The following is a 16,729-nucleotide window of genomic DNA, read 5'->3' as shown; positions in this document are numbered from 1 at the left end:
GTGCGGGTCAGCCAGCTCCGGCTGGGGCTGTGCTGAATCACCGCCCATATGTTACTGCTTGTGCCAGTTTGTTTTGTCCCCTTTTATATTGGACTCTTTTTGCTTTGCTTTCAGAATATACCAGAGTGCTGATATAGTGGGAGAAGTCGTGCAACTTCAGTATTTTTTGCATCAGACGTGTTGGGCTTTTTGCAGGGTTTTTTGCGTGATTGCAGACAGTGTCTTTTCCTGTCCTGTCCTGTCTAGTTAGTTTGAGCCCCATCGTTTGCTCATTTTATTTTTCTGCCTGCGTTTCTGTTTTCATCTTGTCTCAGCGACAATATATGTTTGGAGGCTATCTGTTCCTTTGGGGTCTGCTCCGGGGCAGTTTAGATTTCCCTTTTCTTGCTTTAGGCTCGTATTTAGTCTTCCGGCTGTGTCGAGGCGTCTAGAATCATCGTAGGTACACTCCACGGCTACTGCTAGTTGTGTGGATAGGATCAGGGGTCTGCAATCTGCATAGTTACCAACCTCTCTGGTTTTCTGTGGCTTAGCCGGGGCCTGCTATCCTCCTCAGTGACCCATTCATAACAGTGACCGCTCTTACAATAGAGAATCCACAGCGTGACCGCTCTTACAGTAGAGAATCCACAGTGTGACCACTCTTACAGTAGAGAATCCACAGCGTGACCGTTCTTACACTAGAGAATCCACAGTGTGACCGCTCTTACAGTAGAGAATTCACAGCGTGACTGCTCTTACAGTAGAGAATCCACAGTTTGACCGCTCTTACACTAGAGAATCCACAGTGTGACCGCTCTTACAGTTGAGAATCCACAGTGTGACCGCTCTTACAGTTGAGAATCCACAGCGTGACCACTCTTATAGTTGAGAATCCACAGCGTGACTGCTCTTACAGTAGAGAATCCACAGTGTGACCGCTCTTACACTGGAGAATCCGCAGCGTGACTGCTTACAGTAGAGAATCCACAGCGTGACCGCTCTTACAGTAGAGAATCCACAGCGTGACCGCTCTTACAGTAGAGAATCCACAGCGTGACCGTTCTTTCACTGGAGAATCCGCAGCGTGACCGCTCTTACACTAGAGAATCCACAGTGTGACTGCTCTTACAGTAGAGAATCCACAGTGTGACCGCTCTTACAATAGAGAATTCACAGTGTGACCGCTCTTACAGTACAGAATCCATAGTGGAGATTTGGGGTATGTTCGGGGTGGCAAGATTCTTACAGTAGAGAATCCACAGTGTGACCGCTCTTACACTAGAGAATCCACAGCATGACCGCTCTTACACTAGAGAATCCACAGTGTGACTGCTCTTACAGTAGAGAATCCACAGTGTGACTGCTCTTACAGTAGAGAATCCACAGTGTGACTGCTCTTACAGTAGAGAATCCACAGTATGACTGCTCTTACAGTAGAGAATCCAGTGTGACTGCTCTTACAGTAGAGAATCCACAGTGTGACTGCTCTTACAGTAGAGAATCCACAGTGTGACTGCTCTTACAGTAGAGAATTCACTGTGTGACCGCTCTTACAGTACAGAATCCATAGTGGAGATTGGGGGTATGTTTGGGGTGGCAGGATTCTTACAGTAGAGAATTCACTGTGTGACCGCTTTTACACTAGAGAATCCACAGCGTGACTGCTCTTACAGTAGAGAATCCACAGTGTGACCGCTCTTACAGTAGAGAATCCACAGCGTTACCACTCCTACAGTTGAGAATCCACAGCGTGACCGCTCTTACACTAGAGAATCCACAGTGTGACTGCTCTTACACTGGAGAATCCGCAGCGTGACTGCTCTTACAGTAGAGAATCCACAGCGTGACCGCTCTTACAGTAGAGAATCCACAGCGTGACCACTCTTACAGTAGAGAATCCACAGCGTGACCGCTGTTACAGTAGAGAATCCACAGCGTGCCCGGTCTTTCACTGGAGAATCCGCAGCGTGACCGCTCTTACACTAGAGAATCCACAGTGTGACTGCTCTTACAGTAGAGAATCCACAGTGTGACCACTCTTACAATAGAGAATCCACAGTGTGACCGCTCTTACAGTACAGAATCCATAGTGGAGATTGGGGGTATGTTTGGGGTGGCAGGATTCTTACAGTAGAGAATCCACAGCGTGACCGCTCTTACACTAGAGAATCCACAGTGTGACTGCTCTTACAGTAGAGAATCCACAGTGTGACTGCTCTTACAGTAGAGAATCCACAGTGTGACTGCTCTTACAGTAGAGAATCCACAGTGTGACTGCTCTTACAGTAGAGAATTCACTGTGTGACCGCTCTTACAGTACAGAATCTATAGTGGAGATTGGGGGTATGTTTGGGGTGGCAGGATTCTTACAGTAAAGAATTCACTGTTTGACCGCTCTTACACTAGAGAATCCACAGTGTGACTGCTCTTACAGTAGAGAATTCACTGTGTGACCGCTCTTACAGTACAGAATCCATAGTGGAGATTGGGGGTATGTTTGGGGTGGCAGGATTCTTACAGTAGAGAATCCACTGTGTGACCGCTCTTACACTAGAGAATCCACAGCGTGACTGCTCTTACAGTAGAGAATCCACAGTGTGACTGCTCTTACAGTAGAGAATCCACAGTGTGACTGCTCTTACAGTAGAGAATCCACAGTGTGACTGCTCTTACAGTAGAGAAACCACAGTGTGACTGCTCTTACAGTAGAGAATTCACTATGTGACCGCTCTTACAGTATAGAATCCATAGTGGAGATTGGGGGGTATGTTTGGGGTGGCTGGATTCTTACAGTAGAGAATTCACTGTGTGACCGCACTTACACTAGAGAATCCACAGCGTGACCGCTCTTACAGTAGAGAATCCACAGTGTGACCGCTCTTACAGTACAGAATCCATAGTGGAGATTGGGGGTATGTTTGGGGTGGCAGGATTCTTACAGTAGAGAATCCACAGTGTGACCGCTCTTAGACTAGAGAATCCACAGCGTGTCCGCTCTTACCCTAGAGAATCCACAGTGTGACTGCTCTTACAGTAGAGAATCCACAGTGTGACTGCTCTTATAGTAGAGAATCCACAGTGTGACTGCTCTTACCCTAGAGAATTAACAGCGTGTCCGCTCTTACCCTAGAGAATTCACAGTGTGACTGCTCTTACAGTAGAGAATTCACAGTGTGACTGCTCTTACAGTAGAGAATCCACAGTGTGACCGCTCTTACAGTAGAGAATCCACAGCGTGTCCGCTCTTACCATAGAGAATCCACAGTGTGACTGCTCTTACAGTAGAGAATCCACAGCGTGTCCGCTCTTACCATAGAGAATCCACAGTGTGACCGCTCTTACACTAGAGAATCCACAGCGTGACTGCTCTTACAGTAGAGAATCCACAGCGTGACTGCTCTTACAGTAGAGAATCCACAGCGTGACTGCTCTTACAGTAGAGAATCCACAGTGTGACCACTCTTACACTAGAGAATCCACAGCGTGACTGCTCTTACAGTAGAGAATCCACAGCGTGACTGCTCTTACAGTAGAGAATCCACAGCGTGACTGCTCTTACAGTAGAGAATCCACAGCGTGACCGCTCTTACAGTAGAGAATTCACAGCATGACCGCTCTTACAGTGCAGAATCCATAGTTGAGATTGGGGGTATGTTTGGGGTGGCAGGATTCTTACAGTAGAGAATTCACTGTGTGACCGCTTTTACACTAGAGAATCCACAGCGTGACCGCTCTTACACTAGAGAATCCACAGTGTGACTGCTCTTACAGTAGAGAATCCACAGTGTGACCGCTCTTACAGTAGAGAATCCACAGCGTTACCACTCCTACAGTTGAGAATCCACAGCGTGACCGCTCTTACACTAGAGAATCCACAGTGTGACTGCTCTTACACTGGAGAATCCGCAGCGTGACTGCTCTTACAGTAGAGAATCCACAGCGTGACTGCTCTTACAGTAGAGAATCCACAGCGTGACCACTCTTACAGTAGAGAATCCACAGCGTGACCCGCTGTTACAGTAGAGAATCCACAGCGTGCCCGGTCTTTCACTGGAGAATCCGCAGCGTGACCGCTCTTACACTAGAGAATCCACAGTGTGACTGCTCTTACAGTAGAGAATCCACAGTGTGACCACTCTTACAGTAGAGAATCCACAGCGTGACTGCTGTTACAGTAGAGAATCCACAGCGTGCCCGCTCTTTCACTGGAGAATCCGCAGCGTGACCGCTCTTACACTAGAGAATCCACAGTGTGACTGCTCTTACAGTAGAGAATCCACAGTGTGACCGCTCTTACAATAGAGAATCCACAGTGTGACCGCTCTTACAGTACAGAATCCATAGTGGAGATTGGGGGTATGTTTGGGGTGGCAGGATTCTTACAGTAGAGAATCCACAGCGTGACCGCTCTTACACTAGAGAATCCACAGTGTGACTGCTCTTACAGTAAAGAATCCACAATGTGACTGCTCTTACAGTAGAGAATCCACAGTGTGACTGCTCTTACAGTAGAGAATCCACAATGTGACTGCTCTTAAAGTAGAGAATCCACAGTGTGACTGCTCTTACAGTAGAGAATTCACTGTGTGACCGCTCTTACAGTACAGAATCTATAGTGGAGATTGGGGGTATGTTTGGGGTGGCAGGATTCTTACAGTAAAGAATTCACTGTTTGACCGCTCTTACACTAGAGAATCCACAGTGTGACTGCTCTTACAGTAGAGAATTCACTGTGTGACCGCTCTTACAGTACAGAATCCATAGTGGAGATTGGGGGTATGTTTGGGGTGGCAGGATTCTTACAGTAGAGAATCCACTGTGTGACCGCTCTTACACTAGAGAATCCACAGCGTGACTGCTCTTACAGTAGAGAATCCACAGTGTGACTGCTCTTACAGTAGAGAATCCACAGTGTGACTGCTCTTACAGTAGAGAATCCACAGTGTGACTGCTCTTACAGTAGAGAATTCACTATGTGACCGCTCTTACAGTATAGAATCCATAGTGGAGATTGGGGGTATGTTTGGGGTGGCTGGATTCTTACAGTAGAGAATTCACTGTGTGACCGCACTTACACTAGAGAATCCACAGCGTGACCGCTCTTACAGTAGAGAATCCACAGTGTGACCGCTCTTACAGTACAGAATCCATAGTGGAGATTGGGGGTATGTTTGGGGTGGCAGGATTCTTACAGTAGAGAATCCACAGTGTGACCGCTCTTAGACTAGAGAATCCACAGCGTGTCCACTCTTACCCTAGAGAATCCACAGTGTGACTGCTCTTACAGTAGAGAATCCACAGTGTGACTGCTCTTATAGTAGAGAATCCACAGTGTGACTGCTCTTACCCTAGAGAATTAACAGCGTGTCCGCTCTTACCCTAGAGAATTCACAGTGTGACTGCTCTTACAGTAGAGAATTCACAGTGTGACTGCTCTTACAGTAGAGAATCCACAGTGTGACCGCTCTTACAGTAGAGAATCCACAGCGTGTCCGCTCTTACCATAGAGAATCCACAGTGTGACTGCTCTTACAGTAGAGAATCCACAGCGTGTCCGCTCTTACCATAGAGAATCCACAGTGTGACCGCTCTTACACTAGAGAATCCACAGCGTGACTGCTCTTACAGTAGAGAATCCACAGCGTGACTGCTCTTACAGTAGAGAATCCACAGCGTGACTGCTCTTACAGTAGAGAATCCACAGTGTGACCACTCTTACACTAGAGAATCCACAGCGTGACTGCTCTTACAGTAGAGAATCCACAGCGTGACTGCTCTTACAGTAGAGAATCCACAGCGTGACTGCTCTTACAGTGGAGAATCCACAGCGTGACCGCTCTTACAGTAGAGAATTCACAGCATGACCGCTCTTACAGTGCAGAATCCATAGTTGAGATTGGGGGTATGTTTGGGGTGGCAGGATTCTTACAGTAGAGAATTCACTGTGTGACCGCTTTTACACTAGAGAATCCACAGCGTGACCGCTCTTACACTAGAGAATCCACAGTGTGACTGCTCTTACAGTAGAGAATCCACAGTGTGACCGCTCTTACAGTAGAGAATCCACAGCGTTACCACTCCTACAGTTGAGAATCCACAGCGTGACCGCTCTTACACTAGAGAATCCACAGTGTGACTGCTCTTACACTGGAGAATCCGCAGCGTGACTGCTCTTACAGTAGAGAATCCACAGTGTGACTGCTCTTACAGTAGAGAATCCACAGTGTGACCACTCTTACAGTAGAGAATCCACAGCGTGACTGCTGTTACAGTAGAGAATCCACAGCGTGCCCGCTCTTTCACTGGAGAATCCGCAGCGTGACCGCTCTTACACTAGAGAATCCACAGTGTGACCGCTCTTACAATAGAGAATCCACAGTGTGACCGCTCTTACAGTACAGAATCCATAGTGGAGATTGGGGGTATGTTTGGGGTGGCAGGATTCTTACAGTAGAGAATCCACAGCGTGACCGCTCTTACACTAGAGAATCCACAGTGTGACTGCTCTTACAGTAAAGAATCCACAATGTGACTGCTCTTACAGTAGAGAATCCACAGTGTGACTGCTCTTACAGTAGAGAATCCACAGTGTGACTGCTCTTACAGTAGAGAATTCACTGTGTGACCGCTCTTACAGTACAGAATCCATAGTGGAGATTGGGGGTATGTTTGGGGTGGCAGGATTCTTACAGTAGAGAATTCACTGTTTGACCGCTCTTACACTAGAGAATCCACAGTGTGACTGCCCTTACAGTAGAGAATTCACTGTGTGACCGCTCTTACAGTACAGAATCCATAGTGGAGATTGGGGGTATGTTTGGGGTGGCAGGATTCTTACAGTAGAGAATCCACTGTGTGACCGCTCTTACACTAGAGAATCCACAGCTTGACTGCTCTTACAGTAGAGAATCCACAGTGTGACTGCTCTTACAGTAGAGAATCCACAGTGTGACTGCTCTTACAGTAGAGAATCCACAGTGTGACTGCTCTTACAGTAGAGAATTCACTGTGTGACCGCTCTTACAGTATAGAATCCATAGTGGAGATTGGGGGTATGTTTGGGGTGGCTGGATTCTTACAGTAGAGAATTCACTGTGTGACCGCACTTACACTAGAGAATCCACAGCGTGACCGCTCTTACAGTAGAGAATCCACAGTGTGACCGCTCTTACAGTACAGAATCCATAGTGGAGATTGGGGGTATGTTTGGGGTGGCAGGATTCTTACAGTAGAGAATCCACAGTGTGACCGCTCTTAGACTAGAGAATCCACAGCGTGTCCGCTCTTACCCTAGAGAATCCACAGTGTGACTGCTCTTACAGTAGAGAATCCACAGTGTGACTGCTCTTATAGTAGAGAATCCACAGTGTGACTGCTCTTACCCTAGAGAATTAACAGCGTGTCCGCTCTTACCCTAGAGAATCCACAGTGTGACTGCTCTTACAGTAGAGAATTCACGGTGTGACTGCTCTTACAGTAGAGAATCCACAGTGTGACCGCTCTTACAGTAGAGAATCCACAGCGTGTCCGCTCTTACCATAGAGAATCCACAGTGTGACTGCTCTTACAGTAGAGAATCCACAGCGTGTCCGCTCTTACCATAGAGAATCCACAGTGTGACCGCTCTTACACTAGAGAATCCACAGCGTGACTGCTCTTACAGTAGAGAATCCACAGCGTGACTGCTCTTACAGTAGAGAATCCACAGCGTGACTGCTCTTACAGTAGAGAATCCACAGCGTGACTGCTCTTACAGTAGAGAATCCACAGCGTGACTGCTCTTACAGTAGAGAATCCACAGCGTGACTGCTCTTACAGTAGAGAATCCACAGCGTGACTGCTCTTACAGTAGAGAATCCACAGCGTGACTGCTCTTACAGTAGAGAATCCACAGTGTGACTGCTCTTACAGTAGAGAATCCACAGCGTGACCGCTCTTACAGTAGAGAATTCACAGCATGACCGCTCTTACAGTGCAGAATCCATAGTGGAGATTGGGGGTATGTTTGGGGTGGCAGGATTCTTACAGTAGAGAATCCACTGTGTGACCGCTCTTACACTAGAGAATCCACAGCGTGACTGCTCTTACACTAGAGAATCCACAGTGTGACTGCTCTTACAGTAGAGAATCCACAGTGTGACTGCTCTTACAGTAGAGAATTCACTATGTGACCGCTCTTACAGTATAGAATCCATAGTGGAGATTGGGGGTATGTTTGGGGTGGCTGGATTCTTACAGTAGAGAATTCACTGTGTGACCGCACTTACACTAGAGAATCCACAGCGTGACCGCTCTTACAGTAGAGAATCCACAGTGTGACCGCTCTTACAGTACAGAATCCATAGTGGAGATTGGGGGTATGTTTGGGGTGGCAGGATTCTTACAGTAGAGAATCCACAGTGTGACCGCTCTTAGACTAGAGAATCCACAGCGTGTCCACTCTTACCCTAGAGAATCCACAGTGTGACTGCTCTTACAGTAGAGAATCCACAGTGTGACTGCTCTTATAGTAGAGAATCCACAGTGTGACTGCTCTTACCCTAGAGAATTAACAGCGTGTCCGCTCTTACCCTAGAGAATTCACAGTGTGACTGCTCTTACAGTAGAGAATTCACAGTGTGACTGCTCTTACAGTAGAGAATCCACAGTGTGACCGCTCTTACAGTAGAGAATCCACAGCGTGTCCGCTCTTACCATAGAGAATCCACAGTGTGACTGCTCTTACAGTAGAGAATCCACAGCGTGTCCGCTCTTACCATAGAGAATCCACAGTGTGACCGCTCTTACACTAGAGAATCCACAGCGTGACTGCTCTTACAGTAGAGAATCCACAGCGTGACTGCTCTTACAGTAGAGAATCCACAGCGTGACTGCTCTTACAGTAGAGAATCCACAGTGTGACCACTCTTACACTAGAGAATCCACAGCGTGACTGCTCTTACAGTAGAGAATCCACAGCGTGACTGCTCTTACAGTAGAGAATCCACAGCGTGACTGCTCTTACAGTAGAGAATCCACAGCGTGACCGCTCTTACAGTAGAGAATTCACAGCATGACCGCTCTTACAGTGCAGAATCCATAGTTGAGATTGGGGGTATGTTTGGGGTGGCAGGATTCTTACAGTAGAGAATTCACTGTGTGACCGCTTTTACACTAGAGAATCCACAGCGTGACCGCTCTTACACTAGAGAATCCACAGTGTGACTGCTCTTACAGTAGAGAATCCACAGTGTGACCGCTCTTACAGTAGAGAATCCACAGCGTTACCACTCCTACAGTTGAGAATCCACAGCGTGACCGCTCTTACACTAGAGAATCCACAGTGTGACTGCTCTTACACTGGAGAATCCGCAGCGTGACTGCTCTTACAGTAGAGAATCCACAGTGTGACTGCTCTTACAGTAGAGAATCCACAGTGTGACCACTCTTACAGTAGAGAATCCACAGCGTGACTGCTGTTACAGTAGAGAATCCACAGCGTGCCCGCTCTTTCACTGGAGAATCCGCAGCGTGACCGCTCTTACACTAGAGAATCCACAGTGTGACTGCTCTTACAGTAGAGAATCCACAGTGTGACCGCTCTTACAATAGAGAATCCACAGTGTGACCGCTCTTACAGTACAGAATCCATAGTGGAGATTGGGGGTATGTTTGGGGTGGCAGGATTCTTACAGTAGAGAATCCACAGCGTGACCGCTCTTACACTAGAGAATCCACAGTGTGACTGCTCTTACAGTAAAGAATCCACAATGTGACTGCTCTTACAGTAGAGAATCCACAGTGTGACTGCTCTTACAGTAGAGAATCCACAGTGTGACTGCTCTTACAGTAGAGAATTCACTGTGTGACCGCTCTTACAGTACAGAATCCATAGTGGAGATTGGGGGTATGTTTGGGGTGGCAGGATTCTTACAGTAGAGAATTCACTGTTTGACCGCTCTTACACTAGAGAATCCACAGTGTGACTGCTCTTACAGTAGAGAATTCACTGTGTGACCGCTCTTACAGTACAGAATCCATAGTGGAGATTGGGGGTATGTTTGGGGTGGCAGGATTCTTACAGTAGAGAATCCACTGTGTGACCGCCCTTACACTAGAGAATCCACAGCTTGACTGCTCTTACAGTAGAGAATCCACAGTGTGACTGCTCTTACAGTAGAGAATCCACAGTGTGACTGCTCTTACAGTAGAGAATCCACAGTGTGACTGCTCTTACAGTAGAGAATTCACTGTGTGACCGCTCTTACAGTATAGAATCTATAGTGGAGATTGGGGGTATGTTTGGGGTGGCTGGATTCTTACAGTAGAGAATTCACTGTGTGACCGCACTTACACTAGAGAATCCACAGCGTGACCGCTCTTACAGTAGAGAATCCACAGTGTGACCGCTCTTACAGTACAGAATCCATAGTGGAGATTGGGGGTATGTTTGGGGTGGCAGGATTCTTACAGTAGAGAATCCACAGTGTGACCGCTCTTAGACTAGAGAATCCACAGCGTGTCCGCTCTTACCCTAGAGAATCCACAGTGTGACTGCTCTTACAGTAGAGAATCCACAGTGTGACTGCTCTTATAGTAGAGAATCCACAGTGTGACTGCTCTTACCCTAGAGAATTAACAGCGTGTCCGCTCTTACCCTAGAGAATCCACAGTGTGACTGCTCTTACAGTAGAGAATTCACGGTGTGACTGCTCTTACAGTAGAGAATCCACAGTGTGACCGCTCTTACAGTAGAGAATCCACAGCGTGTCCGCTCTTACCATAGAGAATCCACAGTGTGACTGCTCTTACAGTAGAGAATCCACAGCGTGTCCGCTCTTACCATAGAGAATCCACAGTGTGACTGCTCTTACAGTAGAGAATCCACAGCGTGACTGCTCTTACAGTAGAGAATCCACAGTGTGACTGCTCTTACAGTAGAGAATCCACAGCGTGACCGCTCTTACAGTAGAGAATTCACAGCATGACCGCTCTTACAGTGCAGAATCCATAGTTGAGATTGGGGGTATGTTTGGGGTGGCAGGAACCATAGTTTGTGACACTCATGTTTTTTCCTAGATGGGATGCACTCTGTGACTGTCCAGGAATAAAGAGCACAGATCTTCAGACATATGTAATAAGTAAGTGAACCCCCACGTGTGACCTGACACTGTATGACCTGTATCAGGGAATGTCAGCCGGTTCTCTTATAATGTCAGTATAGTAGTAAGGTGCAGGAAGAACCACCCAGGGGCTTCATTAGTCCAGTTGGTCAGTGGTGGGGGAAGCCACTCACCGGGGCAGGGGTGTAGGATGTGGTGGGTGGGGGTCAGCCATGATCTGCTGATTAAGGTGGAGGAGGATATTTGTCTCATGGGGCACAACTAATGGCTGGCGGGTCTGACACAAGACACAGACACATGTAGAGTGTACGACCCGCTTACCCACAAAGTCACACCGCCTGGGTGTTACCGAGCGCAACCACAGTGAGGAGCCACTGAGAGCTATAAAGGTTTACCGGGCAGCGAGTGATGTCACAGGGGAGCAGCGAGTGATGTCACAGGGGAGCAGCGAGTGATGTCACGGGGGGCAGCGAGTGATGTCACATGGGGGGCAGCGAGTGATGTCACATGGGGGGCAGCGAGTGATGTCACATGGGGGGCAGCGAGTGATGCCACGGGGGGCAGCGAGTGATGTCACATGGGGGGCGGCGAGTGATGTCACAGGGGGGCGGCGAGTGATGTCACGGGGGAGCAGAGAGTGATGTCATGGGGGAGCAGAGAGTGATGTCATGGGGGAGCAGAGAGTGATGTCACGGGGGAGCAGAGAGTGATGTCACAGGGGAGAGGCGAGTGATGTCACGGGGGCAGCGAGTGATGTCACAGGGGATAGCGAGTGATGTCACGGGATAGCGAGTGATGTCACAGAGAATAGTGAGTGATGTCACAAAGGATAGTGAGGGATGTCACAGGGGAGCAGCGTGTGATGTCACGGGATAGTGAGTGATGTCACAGGGGGCATATAGTGATGTCACGGGATAGTGAGTGATTTCACAGAGAATAGCGAGTGATGTCACAGGGGATAGTGAGTGATGGCATAGTGAGTGTCACAGAATAGTGAGTGACGTCATAGGGGGTAGCGAATGATGTCAAGGGGTAGTGAGTGATGTCACAGGTGGATAGCTAGTGATGTCACAGGGGGGCGCTGTGATACCGCTCCTGGTAGGACATCCTTCTTCCACTGATTCCTTATCTGTGTTTGCAGGTCACGATCTACAATGTGATGATGGTGAAGTGTCAACCTCGGCTCCTGCCCAGCACAATCCTGGGATTCATCCGCTGCTATCTGTAATAACCAACCCGTTACCCCACCACGCCGTGACCCCCAGAGCTCACAGTCTACAGCAGAAGCCTCCAATATTCTCACTGCAGAAGACACCGCACTGTGTACAGGGCAGATTATGGAAATAGCAGCCCCCGACTGTTACCTAGAGCTTGGATTGTTCACCCAGCCGGACCCCCTGAACTAAAGCAAACCTTCATCCAGAATCACTGAACACAGACCCCAGATAAACACAGACCCCAGATAAACACAGACCCCAGATAAACACAGACCCCAGATAAACACAGACCCCAGATAAACACAGACCCCAGATAAACACAGACCCCAGATAAACACAGACCCCAGATAAACACAGACCCCAGATAAACACAGACCCCAGATAAACACAGACCCCAGATAAACACAGACCCCAGATAATCACAGACCCCAGATAAACACAGACCCCAGATAATCACAGACCCCAGATAGACACAGACCCCAGATAGACACAGACCCCAGATAATCACAGACCCCAGATAGACACAGACCCCAGATAGACACAGACCCCAGATAGACCCAGACCCCAGATAGACACAGACCCCAGATAGACACAGACCCCAGATAGACACAGACCCCAGATAAACACAGACCCCAGATAATCACAGACCCCAGATAAACACAGACCCCAGATAAACACAGACCCCAGATAATCACAGACCCCAGATAATCACAGACCCCAGATAAACACAGACCCCAGATAATCACAGACCCCAGATAGACACAGACCCCAGATAGACACAGACCCCAGATAGACACAGACCCCAGATAAACACAGACCCCAGATAAACACAGACCCCAGATAATCACAGACCCCAGATAAACACAGACCCCAGATAATCACAGACCCCAGATAGACACAGACCCCAGATAGACACAGACCCCAGATAGACACAGACCCCAGATAGACACAGACCCCAGATAGACACAGACCCCAGATAGACACAGACCCCAGATAGACACAGACCCCAGATAGACACAGACCCCAGATAGACCCAGACCCCAGATAGACACAGACCCCAGATAGACACAGACCCCAGATAGACACAGACCCCAGATAGACACAGACCCCAGATAGACACAGACCCCAGATAGACACAGACCCCAGATAGACACAGACCCCAGATAGACACAGACCCCAGATAATCACAGACCCCAGATAAACACAGACCCCAGATAAACACAGACCCCAGATAAACACAGACCCCAGATAAACACAGACCCCAGATAAACACAGACCCCAGATAAACACAGACCCCAGATAAACACAGACCCCTGATAAACACAGACCCCTGATAAACACAGACCCCAGATAATCACAGACCCCAGATAATCACAGACCCCAGATAATCACAGACCCCAGATAGACACAGACCCCAGATAGACACAGACCCCCAGATAGACACAGACCCCAGATAATCACAGACCCCAGATAATCACAGACCCCAGATAGACACAGACCCCAGATAGACACAGACCCCAGATAGACACAGACCCCAGATAGACACAGACCCCAGATAATCACAGACCCCAGATAAACACAGACCCCAGATAAACACAGACCCCAGATAATCACAGACCCCAGATAATCACAGACCCCAGATAGACACAGACCCCAGATAGACACAGACCCCAGATAGACACAGACCCCAGATAGACACAGACCCCAGATAGACACAGACCCCAGATAGACACAGACCCCAGATAATCACAGACCCCAGATAGACACAGACCCCAGATAGACACAGACCCCAGATAGACACAGACCCCAGATAGACACAGACCCCAGATAGACACAGACCCCAGATAGACACAGACCCCAGATAATCACAGACCCCAGATAGACACAGACCCCAGATAAACACAGACCCCAGATGAACACAGACCCCAGATGAACACAGACCCCAGATAATCACAGACCCCAGATAGACACAGACCCCAGATAATCACAGACCCCAGATGAACACAGACCCCAGATAAACACAGACCCCAGATAATCACAGACCCCAGATAGACACAGACCCCAGATAGACACAGACCCCAGATAGACACAGACCCCAGATAATCACAGACCCCAGATAAACACAGACCCCAGATAAACACAGACCCCAGATAGACACAGACCCCAGATAGACACAGACCCCAGATAGACACAGACCCCAGATAGACACAGACCCCAGATAGACACAGACCCCAGATAGACACAGACCCCAGATAGACACAGACCCCAGATAGACACAGACCCCAGATAGACACAGACCCCAGATAGACACAGACCCCAGATAGACACAGACCCCAGATAGACACAGACCCCAGATAGACACAGACCCCAGATAATCACAGACCCCAGATGAACACAGACCCCAGATAATCACAGACCCCAGATAGACACAGACCCCAGATAGACACAGACCCCAGATAGACACAGACCCCAGATAGACACAGACCCCAGATAGACACAGACCCCAGATAGACACAGACCCCAGATAGACACAGACCCCAGATAAACACAGACCCCAGATAAACACAGACCCCAGATAATCACAGACCCCAGATAATCACAGACCCCAGATAGACACAGACCCCAGATAGACACAGACCCCAGATAGACACAGACCCCAGATAGACACAGACCCCAGATAGACACAGACCCCAGATAGACACAGACCCCAGATAGACACAGACCCCAGATAGACACAGACCCCAGATAGACACAGACCCCAGATAATCACAGACCCCAGATAAACACAGACCCCAGATAATCACAGACCCCAGATAATCACAGACCCCAGATAGACACAGACCCCAGATAGACACAGACCCCAGATAGACACAGACCCCAGATAATCACAGACCCCAGATGAACACAGACCCCAGATGAACACAGACCCCAGATGAACACAGACCCCAGATGAACACAGACCCCAGATGAACACAGACCCCAGATAATCACAGACCCCAGATAGACACAGACCCCAGATAAACACAGACCCCAGATGAACACAGACCCCAGATAAACACAGACCCCAGATAAACACAGACCCCAGATAAACACAGACCCCAGATAAACACAGACCCCAGATAAACACAGACCCCAGATAGACACAGACCCCAGATGAACACAGACCCCAGATAAACACAGACCCCAGATAAACACAGACCCCAGATAAACACAGACCCCAGATAAACACAGACCCCAGATAAACACAGACCCCAGATAGACACAGACCCCAGATAATCACAGACCCCAGATGAACACAGACCCCAGATAAACACAGACCCCAGATAATCACAGACCCCAGATAGACACAGACCCCAGATAATCACAGACCCCAGATGAACACAGACCCCAGATAAACACAGACCCCAGATAGACACAGACCCCAGATAGACACAGACCCCAGATAAACACAGACCCCAGATAATCACAGACCCCAGATAGACACAGACCCCAGATAAACACAGACCCCAGATAAACACAGACCCCAGATAGACACAGACCCCAGATAATCACAGACCCCAGATGAACACAGACCCCAGATAAACACAGACCCCAGATAAACACAGACCCCAGATAATCACAGACCCCAGATAGACACAGACCCCAGATAATCACAGACCCCAGATGAACACAGACCCCAGATAAACACAGACCCCAGATAGACACAGACCCCAGATAATCACAGACCCCAGATGAACACAGACCCCAGATGAACACAGACCCCAGATAAACACAGATCCCTGATAAAGTCCGCTAATAAATATAGACCCCAGATAAACACAGTCCCCCTACGAATACCCATCCCAGATACAGACCCCACACCAGACCCCTAGTACAGCAGCCACGCACAGTCCCCACTGCTGCTCTGTCCTCCAGTCCAGGACACATTGGCGACAATCCTCTCACAAACATACATGGTTGCAGACTAGAGGCAGGAGGATTCCAGGAGATCTCTGACCTTTTCTGGGAATGTTCCTTCCATCGCTGATATTCCTGCGGGGTCTTTATGCTGCATTATAGGATTAGTTCTGAGGTTTGCACCCTGCGCTTTATATAATACCGCTGACTATGGATATGACAAATGTCTGACTTTATGTATATTCACCACTGAAACACAGAAAAACAAACGTATAAAGATGCTCTGTTGTAAAAAAGTAACAGTAAACAGCAAGTGCTGGTAAAAAGATGATAACAAAACAGGGTATTTGGTTGATACATTTTTTGCAAAAAATGTATACTAAGCCGCTCCACCAAACATCAAGGTAACCCCATCTCAGAGCAGTCCTAACTGATGTATTTAAAAACCTGATCATGTGTATGGTACCTATATGAGCAGGATTCAGAAAGGTAATGTCCGATGTGGACATGCCGTAGAAGATGGCTTATATG

General features: G+C 48.4%; 1 protein-coding gene across 1 annotated transcript in view; it reads left to right on the top strand.

Moving 5' to 3' along the window:
• LOC141053880 (butyrophilin subfamily 1 member A1-like) overlaps window positions 1-16,537 on the top strand; it is a 31,699-nt gene extending 15,162 nt beyond the window's left edge. The window contains exons 6-7 of the mRNA XM_073551025.1: window positions 11,041-11,102; window positions 12,226-16,537. Of these exons, the coding sequence (XP_073407126.1) occupies window positions 11,041-11,072 (32 nt within the window). The 3' untranslated portion in view covers window positions 11,073-11,102; window positions 12,226-16,537. The remainder of the gene's footprint in view (window positions 1-11,040; window positions 11,103-12,225) is intronic.
• The last annotated feature ends 192 nt before the right edge of the window (window positions 16,538-16,729 follow it).

Source organism: Dendrobates tinctorius, unplaced genomic scaffold (genome assembly GCF_039654945.1).
Source record: "Dendrobates tinctorius isolate UK_male_01 unplaced genomic scaffold, ASM3965494v1 ptg000172l, whole genome shotgun sequence".
Lineage (NCBI taxonomy): Eukaryota > Metazoa > Chordata > Amphibia > Anura > Dendrobatidae > Dendrobates > Dendrobates tinctorius.
The sequence above is the reverse complement of the archived record's forward strand: the minus strand, read 5'-3'. Positions and strand labels throughout refer to the sequence as shown.